Raw genomic sequence first — 19,390 nt, 5'->3', positions numbered from 1 at the left:
CCAATTGATTATATTTAGGTGTGTTTATTAATTTGAAAAATCAAAAAGGAAAACATTTTAATATACTGAAAAGCTTTTCTTCATTTTAAGACCTAAGGACCCAGCAAGTGGAAATATATAAATTACATTAAGTGTCAAAATTCTTAGAATGGATTCATATAACCCTCAATTGTATAATTAAAGTTGAAAATATACTATCATAAAACCTTCAGATTTAATAATGGCTTTTATAACTCATGTTTTCATTTCCTTGTTAACTATTTCTTGAATTCTTTGTTGCATTAAGTACATATTTTCTAGTATTCAGTTAGAGTTAAATGTTTGATGAAATTTCAGGAAACTATACTTTCTTTTGAGAATGCACACCTTCCCAGGTGACAGGGTCAAATGTTGCATGAACCTAGGCTGATTCATTTATGTTCCTAAACCCCACATTTGACTTCAGATATTTTGCTATAATACTTACACATGCTATACATTTACAAATACTATATTATATATTTACATATACTATATTTATGGTTCATGTTGTGAATAATGTCAGGTATATTTTATATATAAATGTAGAGATTTGTATACATATATAAGAATTCATATTTATATGTGTCTATGGAGAAATTTGTTAGAGTGGACAGCCTGTTTAAAATAGAGTCCAAAAGCCTTCTTTGGGTATAACAATTATAGGTAGATAGTATTTTTTTTTTTGAGACGGAGTCTCGCTCTGTCGCCAGGCTGTAGTGCAGTGGTGCGATCTCAGCTCACTGCAAGCTCCGCCTCCCGGGTTCACACCATTCTCCTGCCTCAGCCTCCTGAGTACCTGGGACTACAGGTGCCCGCCACCATGCCCGGCTAATTTTTTTTTTTTTTTGTATTTTAGTAGAGACGGGGTTTCACCATGTTGGCCAGGATGGTCTTGATCTCCTGACCTCGTGATCCGCCTGCCTCGGCCTCCCAAAGTGCTGGGATTACAGGCGTGAGCCACGGTGCTGGCCGGTAGATAGTACTTTTAACATTATTAGCATTTTCTCCAACAGTGTGATAGATGCTGTAGAACTAAATGGCAGTTTATTTAATGCTTAAAGGACTGTAATGCATTTCAGAACATGTAGGGATTATGTGTTCACAGCTAACATGATATTTATTGGTTCTGAAAAGTGAAGATTAAGTCAAAGGAGTCTGGCTGCAGTGGCTCACACCTGTTATCTCAGCACTTTGGGAGGCCGAGGTAGGCGGATCACGAGGTCAGGAGATTGAGACCATCCTAACACAGTGAAACCCCGTCCCTACTAAAAAATACAAAAAAAATTAGGCCTATGGTGGGGGGTGCCTGTAGTCCCAGCTACTCGGGAGGCTGAGGCAGGAGAATGGCGTGAACCCGGGAGGTGGAGCTTGCAGTGAGCCGAGATCACGCCACTGCACTCCAGCCTGGGCAACAGAGCGAGACTCCATCACCAAAAAAAAAAAAAAAAAGTCAAAGGAAAATTATCTGTAACATTGATGTCAAGATGTCCCAGAGTCAATGTAGATGGCAAAGTGAATTTTTCCGTAGGATGTTAATAATCCATGAAAAATACTCTTATGAGTGTTAATACAGCTCACAAATATGAAACAATAGGATTACAAGCTCCTTAAAGCTTTTCTCCAAGACTAAGATTATATATCTGGAATTTGTATTTCATGGTTCTACTTTTCCATTTTCAAATTCTTTATCCACAGTTATGTCCTATTTATTTTTCGTGTATCATTTAGTGTGTGCATGTGTAGTTAAATCCAGTGGAAGGAGATGAATGATAATTATAGATTCTATATATTACTGAGTACTTATGCTAAGCGTTTTTCATTCCTTATCTAATTTAATTGAAAAAAATTCTGTTAGCTCTTAATCTTTCATAGCTGCTCCACATTATTTCTCTTGTAGACTTTGGTTCTTAATATTTGTTTAACCATGCTGTTATTGGACTAGTTTGGGAAGTTTTTTCCAGTAGAAGATACCAGTGCTTCTATCGAATTTAGATCTGTATATTCAGTAGTGACTAGTTGGTTTTCTTGGTTTTTATTTGTTGAGTTGTACTAAGAAGGAATGAATGAGTTTTCTTTTATTTTTTTTTTTTAAGATGGAGTCTTGCTCTGTTGCCCAGGCTGGAGCGCAGTGGTGCAATCTTGGCTCACTGCAACCTCCGCCTCCCTGGTTCAGGCAATTCTCCTGCTCCAGCCTCCTGAGTGGCTGGAAGTACAGGCACATGCCTCCACACCTGGCTCATTTTTGTATTTTTAGTACAGATGGGATTTCACAATGTTGGTCAGACTCGTCTCGAAATCCTGACCTCGTGATCCGCCTGCCTGGGCCTCCCAAAGTGCTGGGATTACAGGCGTGAACCACTGTGCCCGGCCATGAGTTTTCTTTTTGAAGTATAGTAAGAGATCAAAGTGCAGGAACTGCTAAGAAGACACGGTAAAATGGGGAGGAACATAGACAAAACTAGGTAGTTTTCCTCATTGAATTTTATAAACATAGTGTGATTTGTTTATTGGTCACACTACTTGGAGCTGAGGTGAGAGAATCGCTTCAGCCCAGGAGTTCCAGGCTAGCCTGGGCAACATGGCGAGACGTCTCAAAAAAAGAAAAAAAAAGAAAATTGTAACTTTGTATCCAGGCAATCTAATATACATTCTTACCTACTAAAGTGTGTAATAACTTGCTCCAGACTGTTAAAAATATTTGCTGGTGCTAATATTTAATGCTCTGATTTTTCTTTTGCAGATTATTTAATGTAATGGCAACCCCACGGGGGAGGACCAAGAAAAAAGCATCTTTTGATCATTCTCCGGATAGCCTTCCTTTGAGGAGCTCCGGTAGGCAGGTAGTGTTCATTTATTCATTCAACAAGCCTTTTTTGAGCATGCAGAATTACTGATTGGGACTGGAGAATTAGAGTTGAAAAGACTACTCCAGTCCTCAGATTGCTTATATTCTAGTGGAGAAATTCTCAGCATGGTCATAACACAGTGTGATAACATGATAGAATATAGAAAATAGAAGCATTATCTGGCAGAGGGAACTGTAAGTATAAAGGTGTAGAGTGTGAATCAGCATAGGATGTTCAGAGAATCACGGCTGTGTGGTTGCTTCCAGAATGTGAGGCTGGGGCCAGATCATGGCTGGCTTGGATGTCATTCATAGGAATTTGGACTTCAGCTTGTAGTTGGTTGAGTGCTATTGGAGGGTTATGTATAGGGCTTTTTGGGTAGGGCTTTTGTTCTTTTGAAAGAAAAAATTGAGGAATGTAATTCGTTCTCTATGATTTTTCTAGCTTTTTATTTAAATTACTGAGAGAGGGCTGGGCACGGTGGCTCATGCCTGTCCCAGGACTTTGGGAGGCCGAGGCGGGTGGATCATGAGGTCAGGAGATCAAGACCATCCTGGCTAACATGGTGAAACCCCTTATCTACTAAATATACAAAAAATTAGCTGGGCGTGGTGGCAGGAGTCTGTAGTCCCAACTACTCGGGAGGCTGAGGCAGGAGAATGGCATGAACCTGGAAGGCGGAGCTTGCACTGAGCAGAGATTGCACCACTGCACTCCAGCTTGGGCGAGACCTCCATCTCAAAAAAAAAAAAAAAAAACAAAAAAAAAAAAAAACAAAAACTGAGAGGGTATAAACTGCTCTAAGTAAAGAAAGAAAAAAAAAGTCTCAATTGGGAATGACTTTTTTTTTTGACTCATGTCACTTTTTTTTTCTTTTCTTTTGAGACAGTCTCCTCTGTCCCCCAGGCTGGAGTACAGTGGCACAATCGTGTGTGCCACAATGTCTGGTTGATTTTGTTTTTATTTTTAGTAGAGACAGGGTCTCGGTATGTTGCCGAGGCTGGTCTTGGACTCCTGAGCTTAAGTGATCCATCTCAGCCACCCAAAGTGCTGGGGATTACAGGCATGAGCCACCACACCCAGCTGATGTCACTTTTTTCTAAGAAAGACTCATATGAATTTAGTTATTTGCTTAGACATCTGTTGTTAAAATGCTAATTCTCTATCTCTAGCAAGTTAGTAAATTACTTGCACAGTGCAGTCACCAGGAAATTGCTGTATTGTCAACCCTAACCTACTGCCAGGATGTTTTTCACCTTCATGTTTAGAAGTCAGATGTGATTTCAGTAGTGAACCTTCATCCTTAGTCATTTTGCCATCATCAGTGAAATTTTGACGTCAGCTGTGACTCCCTTAGGCGAAGAAGAAAGCAACAGAGACAACAGATGAGGATGAAGATGGTGGGTCAGAGAAGAAGTACAGGAAATGTGAAAAGGCAGGCTGTACAGCAACATGTCCTGTGTGCTTTGCAAGTGCTTCTGAAAGGTCTGTTTAGATGTGTGTCTTGACCTCCCATTTCTGCTTGTGAGAAGTTCTTTGTGGGAACATCATCCTTGAAGATAGTTTTGCTAAAGATAGATACAGATACTATAAGTCATCTAATCTAATAATAGAGACATTGCCCAGACATTTTGTATCTGGCAAACCACACCCTTCTCAAGGCCCTCCCTGTGTTAGCCCTAGCCTACCGGGAGAGGCCACACCCATGTCAACTTTGCAACACAGTGTCCTCAAATCCAGCCAACCATATCTACCTCTCCGAGGGTTGAGGGTGGGATGATGTATGTCATGGGGGGACAGTAGAGAGAACTCATGAGCTCTCTGTAGACACCAGCATTTGTTTACTTTTCACTGTGCTTTTCTCTCTCATGTAATGTGCCGCTTCTTCCCATATGCACATAAGGGTCTCATAGAAACTACAGCTAACTGCAGCCTTGCCATTTTTATTGTGAGGGTGACACAAGTATAACCTTTTTTTTTTTCTTTTTTACTTCCAGAGGAAAATCTTTAATTAAGGGTTAAGGTTCAGTAAAATCTAGAAAACAAATCCTATTTGTTTTTAAACACGAAGAGGGCCAGGCATGGTGGCGCGTGCCTGTAATCCCAGCACTTTGAGAGGCCAAAATGGCGGATCACTTGAGGTCAGGAGTTCGAGACCAGCCTGGCCAACATGGTGAAACCCTGTCTCTACTGAAAATACAGAAATTAGCTGGGTGCAGTGGCAGACGCCTGTAATCCCAGCCACTTGGGAGGCTGAGACATGAGAATCGCTTGAACCCAGGAGGCAGAGGTTGCAGTGAGCCTGAGATTGTGCCACTGTACTCCAGCCTGGGAAGCAGAGTGAGACTCCATCTCAAAATAAATGAATAAATAAAATAATAAAAATAAACACAAAGACGTGGCGGTGATCGTGTTCATAGTGGCATGATTTTTCATTCTTTTGCTATATTATCAACTGTTTGACAAGTTATCTTTGCCAGATTGCCTGCTTGATGTTCAAATTACAGCTGACCAGATTCCCTCGCTGTTCAGTACTGGGCCCCATGTTATTCTCTCCTGTCCACATATGCAGCCAGCAGCAAGCACAGTGGCATCTGCCCTTATGTGTCATAAAACCCTATCGTTGCCCCAAGGAGTCTTCTTAAGACTGCTAAGCCCCAGGCAGCCAGCTAGCTTAGGTCCCATGGTCTAAGTCCCTGCATCCTCCCTGTGTGTTGTTATCTGCTAGTAATCCATTCCTGTTTCACCTGTCATTAGGGAGCTAAGTGGAGATAGCGCAAAATGGGTTCATAGATGGTGCTTGCAAGATGGTTTTTTTAAAAATGGGAGGAGAAATGTTTATTCATCACCAAAGCTATATGTTTTTCACTATTTTCAGATGTGCCAAAAATGGCTACACCTCCCGATGGTATCATCTCTCCTGTGGGGAACATTTCTGTAATGAATGCTTTGACCATTACTACAGAAGGTATGTTCGCTAATTGTGTGAGATTTCCGTGGAGAAGGGGACTGTGGCAGGGGCAGTGCGTGTTGTCAGCTGATTAAAGCTTAGTCCCCAGGCTTACTGAATTATTCAGCTCTTTCAGCCAGGCCTGCGATGACTATAACTTGGACAAGAACTTTGATGTTGTAGTTTGTGTGTGTGCATGTTTATGTGTGTGCACACTCAGGGATCAAAAAATACCTGCCATGAAATAGTTATTTTTTTTTATTTTTTTATTTTTTGAGGCAAAAATCTTGCCCAGGCTGCAGTGTAGAGACATAATTTCAGCTCACTGCAATCTCCGACTCCTGGGTTCTTTAGTAGAGACGGGGTCTCGCCTTGTTGGCCAGGCTGGTCTCGAACTCCTGGGCTCAAATGAACTGCCTCGGCCTCCCAAAGTGCTGGGGTTACAGGCGTGAGCCACTGCACGCAGTGAAACAGTTATTTCTTTAGTCTGAAAGTTCTGGAACGTCTAGGAGACATTGATTCTATTTTATTGTTTTCAATTTCATTCATTTGTGCTCTAATTTTTTTTATCGTGTTTGCTTAGGTTTGATTTTTTCTTACTTAGTTTCGTAAGCTAGTAGCTGAAATTATTTATTTTAGATCTTGGTTCTTTTCCAATAAATACATTTTAAATGACATAAATTCCCCTGCAAGTAGGTTGTGATATTTCACAACTTTTGACAACTTTTATTTTCATTTAGTTCAAAATATTTTTTAATTTCTCTTGAGTTTTCCTTTTTAATCCATAGGTTATTTAGAAGTAAATTATTTAATTTCCAAATATTTGGGACACTTGCAGCAGTTTTTCTGTTACTGCTTTCTAGTTTAGTTCAGTAATGGTCTGAGAATATACTTTGTGTGATTTCTGCGTTTTAAATTTGTCAAAGTTTGCTTTATGGCCCATAATGCAGTGTATCTTGGTAAATGTCCCATGTGCAGTGGAGACAAGTGTGTATTTTACCATTGTCAGGTGGGTCTATCAGTGTCAGCTAAACCAAGTTGATTGGTAGTGCAGTTCAGGTCATATATACATATACACACACATACACATACACACACACACATACATACATCTTTCTGATTTACTCCTACCTGATCTTTCAATTACTAAGAAAAGTGTCTTAAAGTCTGCAATTATAATTGTCTCTTAACATTTCCAACTATAATGCAGATATGTCTATTTTTCCTTTCAGTTCTATACATTTTTACCTCATGTATTTTTTTCTTGAGATGGAGTCTCACTCTGTTGCCCAGGCTGGAGTGCAGTGGTGCTATCTTGGCTCACCATAACTTCTACCTCCTGAGTTCAAGCCATTCTTCTTCTTTTCTTCTTTTTTTTTTTTTTTTTTTAGACGGGGTCTTGCTCTGCCGCCCAGGCTGGAGTGCAGTGGCCGGCTCTCAGCTCACTGCAAGCTCCGCCTCCTGGGTTTATGCCATTCTCCTGTCTCAGCCTCCCGAGTTGCTGGGACTACAGGCGCCCGCCTCGTCGCCCGGCTAGTTTTTTGTATTTTTTAGTAGAGACGGGGTTTCACCGTATTAGCCAGGATGGTCTCGATCTCCTGACCTCGTGATCCGCCCGTCTCGGCCTCCCAAAGTGCTGGGATTACAGGCGTGAGCCACTGCGCCCTGCCTCAAGCCATTCTTCTGCCTCAGCCTCTCAGGTAGCTGGGATTACAGGCATGTGCCACTGCACCTGGCTAGTTTTTGTATTGTTAGAAGGGACGGGATTTCATCATGTTGACATAGCTGGTCTCGAATTCCTGACCTTGGGTGATCTGCCTGCCTCAGCCTCCCAAAGTGCTGGGATTATAGGCTGGGGCCACCACTCCTGGCTGTCATGTATTTTTAAACTCTGTTGTTGACATTGTACTTCTAACGTTGTGGATTTTCTCAAAATTAACCCCTTTATGTAATAGCCCTTGTTTTCTTATCCCTGATAATATTCATTATTCACATTAATGTGGCTGCCTCAGCTTTTTAAATGTTAGCATGATACACCTTTCTTTGTTTCTTTACTTTTTACCTTTCTGAGTCTTTGTATTTAAAGTTGTATTAAAAGTAAAGTTTCTTTTCTTTTGAGACAGGGTCTTGCTCTGTTGCCCAGGCTGGAGTGCAGTGGCGTGATCTTGGCTCACTGCAACCTATGCCTCCTGGGTTCAAGTGATTCTCGTGCCTCAGCCTCCCGAGTAGCTGGGATTACAGGTGTGCGCCACCATGCCCAGCTAATTTTTGTATTTTTAGTGGAGACTAGATTTCCCCATGTTGGCCAGGCTGGTCTCAAACTCCTGGCCTCATGTGATCCTCCCACCTTGTCCTCCCAAAGTGCTGGGATTACAGGTGTGAGTCGCCATGCCCAGCCTAGAGGAGATTTCTCGTTTACACATATATATTTTTTGTAATCCCACTGACAATCTGTCTTTTAATCTGTATGTTTATGCTATTCATGTTTTAAGTGATTGTTGATATAACTGGATTAAAATATCTTGCTAGCTGTTTTCCATATGGTGCATTTTATTCTTTTTCCCCTTGCTCTGCGTTCTCTGATTTTTTTTTTTTTTTTTTTTTTTTTTTTTTTTTTTTTTTTTTTGAGACAGAATCTCGCTCTCTCCCCCAGGCTGGAGTGCAGTGGTGCAGTCTCGACTCACTGCAAGCTCTGCCTCCCGAGTTCACGCCATTCTGCCTCAGCCTCCCAAGTAGCTGGGACTACAGGCGCCCACCACACCTGGCTAATTTTTTGTATTTTTAGTGGAGTTGGGGTTTCACCGTGTTAGCCAGGATGGTCTCTATCTCCTGGCTTCGTGATCCGCCCACCTTGGCCTCCCAAAGTGCTGGGATTACAGGCCTGAGCCACCGTGCCTGGCTGCCTTCTGTGATTTTAATGGAGCATTTTTATGATTGTATTGTATTTCATCTACTGATACAATTTTTAATGATTGCCCTAGGATTTACTACACACATTAAAAAATATTCTAGGCCAGGCGCAGTGGTGCACACCTATAATCCCAGCACTTTGGAAGGTTGAGGCGGGCAGACAACTTGAGTTTAGGAGTTCGGGACCAGCCTGGCCAACATGACGAAACCCCGTCTCTACAAGTTAGCCAGGCATGGTGGCGGGCGCCTGTAATCCCAGCTACTTGGGAGGTTGAGGCACAAGAATCCCTTGAACCCAAGAAGTGGAGGCTGCAGTGAGCCAAGATTGTGCCATTGCACTGCAGCCTGGGTGACAGAGCAAGACTCTATCTCAAAAAATAAAATAAAATAAAATAAAAGTATAAAAGTATTCTGAGCCAGTTCCAGCTGCTTGGGAGCCTGAGGCAGAAGCATCGCTTGAGCTTAGGAGTTCGAGGTTGCAGTGCACCGTGATTCATGATTGCATCTGTGAACAGTCACTGTACTCCAGCCCGAGCAACACAGCAACACCGTGTATCAAGGGGAAAAAAAATTAAAAAATTTAATTTCTCTTTCAAATAATACTATGCCTTTCTTAGTTTTAGATACTAAAACTGACAAGAATATACCCCTTCTGACAGCCTGTTTTATGGGTGCCATAATAACTTCTTCTACTTTTATAACAAGGCTAATTAAGTTTGTTACGAAAGATTTACTAACCTGCCTCTTGTTTTGAAAAACCTGATTGCTTATAGCGCGATATATTAATTTTTCTTGTTTTCCAGCCACAAGGATGGATATGACAAATATACTACATGGAAAAAAATATGGACTAGCAATGGCAAAACTGAACCTAGTCCCAAAGCTTTCATGGCAGACCAGCAACTCCCCTACTGGGTAAGGAGAATGGTGCTCTCCATCTGTGAAGTATTTGTGGAGCCAAATGCAAGAGGAATGGATGAAAATGCTATGTTTAGGAAATCTCTTGTTACGGTTGTTGTTCTTTCTATGACTATTAAAGCAAATATTTTTTATTTTTATAGAAAGCTCAGATATTTCAACATAGTATGAAAGAGGAAACTAGGCTGGGTGTGGAGGCTCATACTTGTAATCCTAGCCCTTTGGTAGGCTGAGGTGGGAAGGTTGCTTTGTGCCCAGCCTGGGCAAAGTGAGACCCTATCTCATAGTGAGACCCCATCTTTACAAAAAAATTTTTTTGCAAGTCGCCAGGAGTGGTGGCAGGTGTCTGTAGTCCCATCTACTCAGCAGGTTGAGGTGGGGGAATTGCTTGAGCTCAGGAGTTGAAGGCTGTGGTGAGCTGTGATGACACCACTACACTCCAGCCTGGGTGACAGAGTGAGAGGCTGTCTCAAAAAAAAAAAAAAAAAAGGAAAAAAAATTGTTCTAAAAAAGAAAAAACTAAAGGCTCACCACCAGCTGGCTGAGCTTGGTACATAGCTTTTTAATCCTTTTTTTCTTTTCATATTTTTGTCTGTTTAAACACAATTTCATGCTTTATATACATGTACTGATTAGGTTTAAAATCAGGCTTCAGATACTATTTTTGTAACATTTAGCTTTTTAAAAATTAATTTGGGCCAGGGCTGTGGCTCACACCTGTAATCGCAGCACTTTGGGAGGCTGAAGTGAGCAGATCACAAGGTCAAGAGAGCAAGACCATCCTGGCCAACATGGGGAAACCCCGTCTCTACTAAAAATATCCAAAAATCAGCCAGGCGAAGTGGCACACGCCTGTAATCCCAGGTACTCGGGAGGCTGAGACAGGCGAATTGCTTGAACCTGGAAGGCGGAGGTTGCAGTGAGCTGAGATTGTGCCATTGCACTCCAGCCTGGTGACAGAGTGGGACTCTGTCTCAAAAAAAGAAGAAAATTAATTTGACTTCATATTCTTTTTTCATTTAGTCATTCTTTGAAAATATATTTTCATTATTACATAATATTGTTGAAATATACCACCATTTAATAAATGATTCGTTATTTTTTTTTTTCTGAAACAGGGTCTCACTCTGTTGCCCAGGCTGGAGTGCGGTGGCACAATCTTAGCTCACTACAACCTCCACCTCCCGGGCTCAAGAGATCCTCCCACCTCAGCCTCCCTAGTAGCTGGGACTCTGCACACGCCACCACGCCTAGCTGACTTTTGTATGTTTTGTAGAGATAGCATTTCACCATGTTGCCCACGCTGGTCTTGAATTCCTAGACTCAAGTGATCCACCTGCCTCAGCCTCCCACAGTGCTGGGATTACAGGCATGAGCCACCACCCCCAGTTTTTTTTTAAAGATGGGGTCTTGCTCTGTCACTCAGGCTAGAGTGCAGTTGTGGGATTACGACTCATTGCAGCCTCAGTCTCCCAGGCTCCAGTGATCCTCCCACCTCAGCCTCCAGGGCAGCTGGGACTACTGCGTGCACCACCATGCCCAGCTAATTTTTTAATTCTTTATAGAGACAGGGCTCGATATCTTGCCCAGGCTGGTCTCAAATTACTGGACTCAAGCAATCCTCCTACTTCAACCTCTCAAAGTGTTAGGATTACAGGCGTGAGCCCCTGTACCCGGTCAATTTGCTAATTAAAAAAGTATTATTAGTAATGCTGAGCTTTGTGCATGCTTAAAGATTTTTTTCATTGAAGTAAAATTCATATAAAGTTAATCATTTTAAAGTGTGCAGTGCAGTGCCACTTAGTACATTCAAAATGTTATGCAATTACCGCCCCTATCTAATTCCAGAGTATTTTCATCACCCACAAGGGAAGCCCTAATTCTTGCTACCCCCAGTTCCTGGTGGCCACTAATTTGCTTTCTGTGTTTATGGATTTATCTATTTTGGATGTTTCATATGAATGGGATCATGCAACATGTGACTTTCTGTATCTGAACTTTTTCACCTAACGTAATGTTTTTGAGGTTCATATCCATTGTAGGATGTGTTAGTACTTCATTCTTTTTTATGGGTGAATAATATTCCATCGAATGGATATGCCACAGTTTTTTTAAGCATTCATCTATTGATGGACATCTAGATCATTTCAAGCATTTAGCAATTGTGAATAGTGCTGCAGTGAACATTCTTTTACAAGTATTTGTTTGAATATCTGCTTGCAATTCTTGGGTATGTACCTAGAAATATAATTGCTAGATTGTATTTGTTAATTATATGTTTAACTTCTTGAGGGACCTCAAACTCTTTTCCATAGTTGCTCTACTGTTTTTCATTCCTGTCTGTAGTGTATGAGGGTTCTGATTTCTCCACGAGTTTGAAGTGGTATCTCATGGTGGTTTTAATTTGTGTTTCCCTAATGACTAATGCAGCCTTTCATGTGCTTGTTGTCCATTTGTATATCTTTGGAGAAATATATGTTATCCTTTGCCCATTTTTGTTTTGTTGTCTTTGAGATGGAGTCTCGCTCTGTCGCCCAGACTGGAGTGCAGTGGTGCGATCTTGGCTCACTGCAACCTCTGCCTTCTGGGTTCAAGCCATTCTCCTGCCTCTGCCACCTGAGTAGCTGGGATTATAGGTGCACGCCACCACCCTGGGCTAATTTTTGTATTTTTAGTAGAGACGGAGTTTCACCATGTTGGCCAGGCTGGTCTTGAACTCCTGACATCAGGTGATCTGCCTGCCTCGGCCTCCCAAAGTGCTGGGATTACAGATGGGAGCCACCGCGCCCGGTCTTGCTTTGCCCTTTTTAAGTTGTTTGTCTTTTTGTAGTTGAGTTGTAAGAATTATATATAATTTTGTTTGTTTGTTTGTTTGTTTGTTTTGAGACGGTTTTGCTCTTGTCACCCAGGCTGCAGTGCAGTGGTGCCATCTTCGGCTCACTGCAGCCTTCGTCTTCCGGGTTCAGGCGATTCTTCTGCCTCAGCCTCCCGAGTAGCTGGGGTTACAGGCATCCACCACCACGCCTGGCTAATTTTAGTAGAGATCGGGTTTTCACCATGTTGGCCAGGCAGGTCTCAAACTCCTGACCTCAGGTGATCTGCCTGCCTCAGCTTCCCAAATTTCTGGGATTGCAGGCGTGAGCCACGTGCCTGGCCTTTTTATGTATTTTGGATACTAAACCCTTATTAGAGCTATGATTTGCAAGTATTTTTTCCTATAGGTTGTCTTCTTTGGTAGAGCCCATTGGTGCCCAAAGGTTTTTAATTTTAAGAAAGTTCAATTTATCTGTGTTTTTGTTTTGTTGCTTTTGGTGTCATCACTTAGAATTCATTGCCAAATTCGAGGTCATAAAGGTTGACTTTGTTTTCTAAGAGTTCTGTTGTTTGAGTGCTTATGTTTAGGTATTATTTTATCAATTTCAAATTAATATTTGTGTGTAAAGTAGGGTGTCTAACGTCATTCTTGGCATATGGGTATCTGCCCACTTTTAAAATAAACCTTATTTTGGAATCATCTTTTTAAAATTATTTATTTATTTATTTATTTGAGATGGAGTTTTGCTCTGTTGCCCAGGCTGGGGTGCAGTGATACGATCTCAGCTTACTGCAGCCTTCACCTCCCAGGTTCAAGCGATTCTCCTGCCTCAGCCTCCCGAGTAGCTGGGATTACAGGTGTACACCCCCACGCCCAGCTAATTTTTGTTATATTTTTAGTAGAGATGGGGTTTCACCATGTTGGCCAGGCTGGTCTTGAACTCCTGACCTCAGTGATCCACCCGCCTTGGCCTCCCAAAGTACAGGCGTAAGACACTGCACCAAGCCTGGCATCGTTTTAAATTTACGGAGTTGCTAAGATAGTACAGAGAGTTTCCATATATCCTTCATACAGCTTCCCTTAACGTTATCGTCTTACATACCATGATTATTTGTCAAAGTAAGAAATTAACTTTGGCATAGTACTAACAACTGTAGATTGTATTTGGATTTCATCAGTTTCTTCACTAATGTTCTAGGATCCAATGCAGCATACCACATTGCATTTAGTGTGCATACTTTTTGACTAACTGAAAGTAAATTTCAGTTTATTTTATGCTTTTTTTTTTTTTTTTGAGACAGAGTCTCAGTCTGTTGCCCAGGCTGGAGCACAGTGGTGTAATCTCAGCTCACTGCAGCCTTGACCTCCCCAGGCTCAAGCCATCCTCTCACCTGTCTCCTGAGTAGCTGGGACTACAGGCATGAACCACCACACCCATCTACTTTTGTGTTTTTTGTAGAGACGGGATGTCACTATGTTGCTCAGGCTAGTCTGGAACTTCCGGGCTTAAGCAGTCTGCGCGCCTCAGCCTTCTAAAGTGCTGAGATTACAGGTGTGAGCCACCATGCCTGGCCCTGATTGTTTCTTTAGGTTAGAGCTGGAAAATCTTTCTTTCTTTTTTTTTTGAGTTGAGTCTCGCTCTGTCGCCCAGGCTGGAGTGTAATAGTGTGATTTCGGCTCATTGCAGGGTCCGCCTCCTGGGTTCATGCCATTCTCCTGCCTCAGCCTCCTGAGTAGCTGGGACTACAGGCACTCACCACCATGCCCAGCTAACTTTTTGTATTTTTAGTAGAGACGGGGTTTCACCGTGTTAGCCAGGATGGTCTGGATCTCCTGACTTTGTGATCTGCCCGCCTCGGCCTCCCAAAGTGCTGAGATTACAGGCTTGAGCCACTGCGCCCAGCCTAAAAAACCTTTCTGACAAGACTCAGATCCCCTTGGCACTTTCCTCACCCTGAGAAAGTATTAAAGCAGAAATTATCCTAATGAGGTGAAAGTGGATTATATGGATGGTGGTGATGCAAGGAGGAGAAAAAATACTTAGGATTGCCAGCAGGTTGGAGAAGATGACCAGGTGGTGGAGAATAGAAATGGTAACTGAAGATTAGCTCACTTGTTCATCTTGACTTGGTACTTCCCATCTAGGTTCAGTGTACAAAACCTGAGTGTAGAAAATGGAGGCAGCTTACCAAGGAAATCCAGCTTACTCCACAGATAGCCAAGACTTATCGATGTGGTATGAAACCAAATACTGCTATTAAGGTATGTTCTCTGTCTTTTTGCTTTTGAATTAATTGATACATTAATGTAGTCAGCAAATAGTAATGGTGTATGTTTTTCATGTATTGTGTTGATCATTCTATCGAGGTTGTATTTGCATGCATGTAATAGAATCCCAAGTATAATGACTTAACCAATTAAGGATTTTACTTTTCCGTCATTATAAGCAGTTAAGACAGGCTGTCCAGGGTTGGTTTTGTTGCCCAAGGAAATCTCTTTGTAGTTTCCACTCCAGGCACCTGTAGTCTAACTTCCATCCTCAAGGCCACAAGGTAGTTGCTACACCACCAGTCATGTGTCCAAATCCTAAGCAGAAAAGGGTGAACAGTCAAAGGGTAAGAGGGTTGTATCAGCTGAGCCTATCCCTCTTTTATTGGGGGAAACAGGAACTTCCTTGAAAGTTCCATCAGTAGATTTCTGTTTATATCTCATTGGCCAGAACAGGATCATGCAGCTACTGTGGTTTTAATTTTTTTGTTAGGTTTGGTTTGTTGCGTTTTTATATAATGATGTTGATACCATAAATGCAGCTTCCCTAACTACAATGAGAACAGAGGAAGAAAATATTTTACAACTGAGCATGTTGGCAACAGTAAACAAAACTGGATCCTATTAGTGAGGAAGAAAAGATTAATTGATATGCTTGGCAATTAGGAATTGGCCATCGTTGTTATAATGTGCCTTTTTTGAAATTTGGCAATTACTTACTGTTTAAAAACTTAGTGCCTGGTGCGTGAAAGGTGTTAATCTACATAAATGCCACTGGTGCCTGCAGTATGTTAAAGAATCGTTTTAATCTCAGAAGTAAAATACTTTGTTTCTAGAAATTGAGATAAAATTAACATATTATACAATTCACCCTTTTAAAGCATACAATGGAGTGGTTCGTGGTGCAGGTTGAGCACCCTAGTCTGAAAATCTGAAATGCTCCAAAATCTGAAACTTCTTGAGCACTGAGATGATGCTCAGAGGTTCTCCTCAAAGGAAATGTTCGTTGGAGCATTTCAGATTTTCAGATTAGGGATGCCCAACCAGTAAGTATGTTGTAAACATTCCAAAATCCAAAACGCTTCTGGTCCCAAGCATTTCAAATAAGAGAAATTCAACCTGGGATTCAAAATATAAACATCATATTTTTATAATGCCTGGGATTCAATAAAAGCCTGGGATTCAAAATATAAACATATTATATTTAATAATAAACTGTACAGTTTATTTTCTGTGCCTGGCGTATTTGTTTCTTATTAATAAAAATATATTAGGAGTGGCTGGGTGTGGTGGCTCATGCCTGAAATCCCAGCACTTTGGTAGTCTGAGGCAGGCGGATCACCTGAGGTCAGGAGTTTGAGATCAGCCTGGCCAACATGTTGAAACCCTGTCTCTAGTAAAAATAAGAAACTTAGCTGGGTGTGGTGGCATGTGCCTGTAATCTCAGCTACTCGGGAGGCTAAGGTAGGAGAATCACTTGAACCCTGGAGGCAGAGGTTGCAGTGAGCTGAGATCATGCCGTTGCACTCTAGCCTTGGCCACAAGAGTGAAACTCCATTTAAAAAAAGAAAAAAGAAAAAAAGGAGGGTAATCAGTGAATTATATCATAAATTTATGTTTAATGTTTGCAAAACTACCAAATGTCTTTCATGGTTGTACCATACTACAACATTTTGTAGTGTTACATGTATATACACACACACCCCACAGTTTCTTCATCCACTCATTGATTAATGGGCATTTGGGTGGGTTCCACAATTTTGCAATTGTGAACTGTGCTACTATAAACATGCGTGTAGAAGTATGTTTTTTGTATAATGACTTCTTTTCCTCTGGATAGATATCCAGTAGTGAGATTGCTGGATCAAATGGTAGTTCTACATTTAGTTCTTTAAGGAATCTCCACACTGTTTTCCATAGTGGCTATACTAGTTTACATTCCCACGAGCAGTATAGAAGTGTTCCCTGATCACTGCATCCATGCCAACATCTACTGTGTTTTGATTTTTTGATTATGGCCATTCTTGCGGAAGTAAGGGGCTATCACATTGTGTTTTTATTTGCATTTCCCCAATCATTAGTGATGTTGAGGATTTTTTCATATGTTTGTTGTCCATTTGTATATCTTCTTTGAGAATTGTCTATTCATGTCCTTAGCCCACTTTTGATGGAACTGTTTGTTTGTTTCTTAATGATTTGAGTTCTTTGTAGATTCTGGGTATTAGTCCTTTGTCAGATGTATAGGTTGTGAAGATTTTCTCCCCCTCTCTGGGTTGTCTGTTTACTCTGCTGACTGCTCCTTTTGCCTTGCAAAAGCTCTTTAAAGTCCCAGTTATTTATCTTTGTTTTTATTGTATTTGCATTTGGGTTCTTGGTCATGAAATCCTTGCCTAAGCCAGTGTCTAGAAAGGTTTTTCCAGTATTGTCTTCTAGAATTTTTGTAGTTTCAGGTTCTAGATTTAAGTCCTTAATCCATCTTGAGTTGATTTTTGTGTAAGGTGAGATATGAGGATCCAGTTTCATTCTCCTAAATGTGGCTAGCCAATTATCCCAGCACCATTTGTTGAAAAGAGTGTCTTTTCCCCACTTTGTTATTGTTTGCTTTGTTGAAGATCAGTTGCCTCTTAAGTATTTGGGTTTATTTCTGGGTTTCTGTTCTGTTTAACTCGTCTGTGTGCCTATTTTTATACCAGTACCATGCTGTTTTGGTGACTATGGCCTTATAGTATAGTTTGAAATCAGGTAGTGCGGTGCCTCCGAATTTGTTCTTTTGCTTTGTCTTGCTTTGGCTATGCGGGCTCTGTTTTGGTTCCATGTGAGTTTTAGAATTTTTTCTAATTCTGTGATGAATGACAGTAGTATTTTGATGGGGATCACTTTTAATTTTTAGATTGCTTTTGACAATATGGTCATTTTTACAACATTGATTCTAACCATTCATGAGCATGGGATGTATTTCCATTTGTTTGTGTCATCTGTGATTTCTTCCAGCAGTATTTTGTAGTTTTCTTTGTAGAGGTCTTTCGACTCCTTGGTTAGGTTTATTCCTAAGTATTTTATTTTATTTTGCAGCTATTGGTAAAGGGGTTGAGTTCTTGATTTGACTGTCTGCTTGGTCACTATTGGTGTATAGAAGAGCTACTGATTTGTGTACGTTAATCTTGTATCTGGAAACTTTGCTGACTTCTTTTATCAGATCTAGGAGCCTTCTGGAAGAGTCCTTAGGGTTTTCGGGGTGAACAATCATATTGTCAGCAAACAGTGACAGTTTGACTTCCTCTTTATCAATTTGGATGCCCTTTATCTCTTTCTCTTGTCTGATTGCTCTGGCCAGGACTTCCAGTACTGTGTTGAAGAGGAATGGTGAGAGTGGGCATCCTTGTTTTGTCCAGTTCTCAGAGGGAATGCTTTCAACTCTTCCCCATTCAGTATTATGTTGGCTCTGGGTTTGTCATAGATGGCTTTCATTACATTGAAGTATGTCCCTTGTATGCCAATTTTGCTGAGAGTTTTAATCATAAAAGGATGCTGGATTTTGTCCAGTGCTTTTTCTGCATCTATTGAGATGATAGTGTGATTTTTGTTTTTAATTATGTGGTATATCACATTTATTGACTTGCATATGTTAAACCATCCCTGCATCTCTGGTATGAAACCCACTTGATCATGGTGGATTTTGTTTGATACGTTGTTGGATCCGGTTAGCTAGTATGTTGTTAAGCGTCTGCGTTAGCTAGTATCTTGTTAGTGTCTGTGTTCATCAGGAATATTGGTCTGTAGTTTTCGTTTTTGGTTATGTCCTTTCCTGGTTTTGGTATTGGGGTGATGCTGGCTTCATAAAATGAATTAGGGAGGGTTCCTTCTTTCTCTGTCTTGTGGAATAGTGTCAGAAGGATTGGTACCAATTCTTCGAATGTCTGGTAGAATTCTGCTGTGAATCCATCTGGTCCTGGACTTTTTTTTGTTGGTAATCTTTTAATTACCATTTCAATCTCGCTGCTTGTTATAGGTCTGTTCAGGGTATCCAATTCCTCCTGATTTAAGCTAGGAGGGTTGTATTTTTTCCAGGAATTTGTCCATGTCTTCTAGGTTTTCTAGATTACGTGTGTAAAGGTGTTCATAGTAGCCTTGAATGATCTTTTGTATTTCAGTGGTGTCAATTGTAATATCTCTTTTTTTTCATAATGAAGTTATTTGGATTTTCTCTCTTCTTTTCTTGGTTAATCTTGCTAATTGTCTATCAACTTTATTTATCTTTTCAAAGAACCAGCTTTTTGTTTCATTTATCTTTTGTATATTTTTTTGGTTTCAATTTCATTTAGTTCTGCTTTGATCTTGGTTATTTCCTTTCTTCTGCTAGGCTTGGGTTTGGTTTATTTTATTTTATTTTTAATTTTTAAAATTTTCTGTAGTGTCACGGTCTTGCTGTATTGCCCAGACTGGTCTTGAACTCTTGGCCTCAAGTGATCCTCCCTTCCTAGCCTCCAAAAGTGCTGGGATTACAGGCGTGAGCCACCGCACCTGGCACCACACCTGTTTTGTAAATACGGTTTTAATTGGGACATAGCCATGCTCCTTCCTGCTCCTGGCACCATACCTGTTTTGTAAATAAAGTTGTTTTTTTTTTTTTTTTTTTTTTTTTTTTTTTTTTTTTTTTTTTTT

General features: G+C 40.9%; 1 protein-coding gene across 2 annotated transcripts in view; it reads left to right on the top strand.

The window, feature by feature from the left end:
* Positions 1-19,390, top strand: part of KDM1B (lysine demethylase 1B) — a 77,343-nt gene that overhangs the window by 4,484 nt on the left and 53,469 nt on the right. For both annotated transcript variants that reach the window (XM_017874257.1, XM_017874256.1), the window contains exons 3-7: positions 2,762-2,861; positions 4,225-4,352; positions 5,746-5,835; positions 9,531-9,642; positions 14,606-14,722. In XM_017874257.1, coding sequence (XP_017729746.1) covers positions 2,775-2,861; positions 4,225-4,352; positions 5,746-5,835; positions 9,531-9,642; positions 14,606-14,722 — 534 coding nt within the window. In that variant the 5' untranslated portion in view covers positions 2,762-2,774. The remainder of the gene's footprint in view (positions 1-2,761; positions 2,862-4,224; positions 4,353-5,745; positions 5,836-9,530; positions 9,643-14,605; positions 14,723-19,390) is intronic.

This window comes from Rhinopithecus bieti, unplaced genomic scaffold (assembly GCF_001698545.2).
Source record: "Rhinopithecus bieti isolate Rb0 unplaced genomic scaffold, ASM169854v2 scaffold_8309, whole genome shotgun sequence".
Classification (NCBI taxonomy): domain Eukaryota; kingdom Metazoa; phylum Chordata; class Mammalia; order Primates; family Cercopithecidae; genus Rhinopithecus; species Rhinopithecus bieti.
Note: the sequence above shows the minus strand (reverse complement) of the source record. Positions and strands in the feature narration are given on the sequence as shown.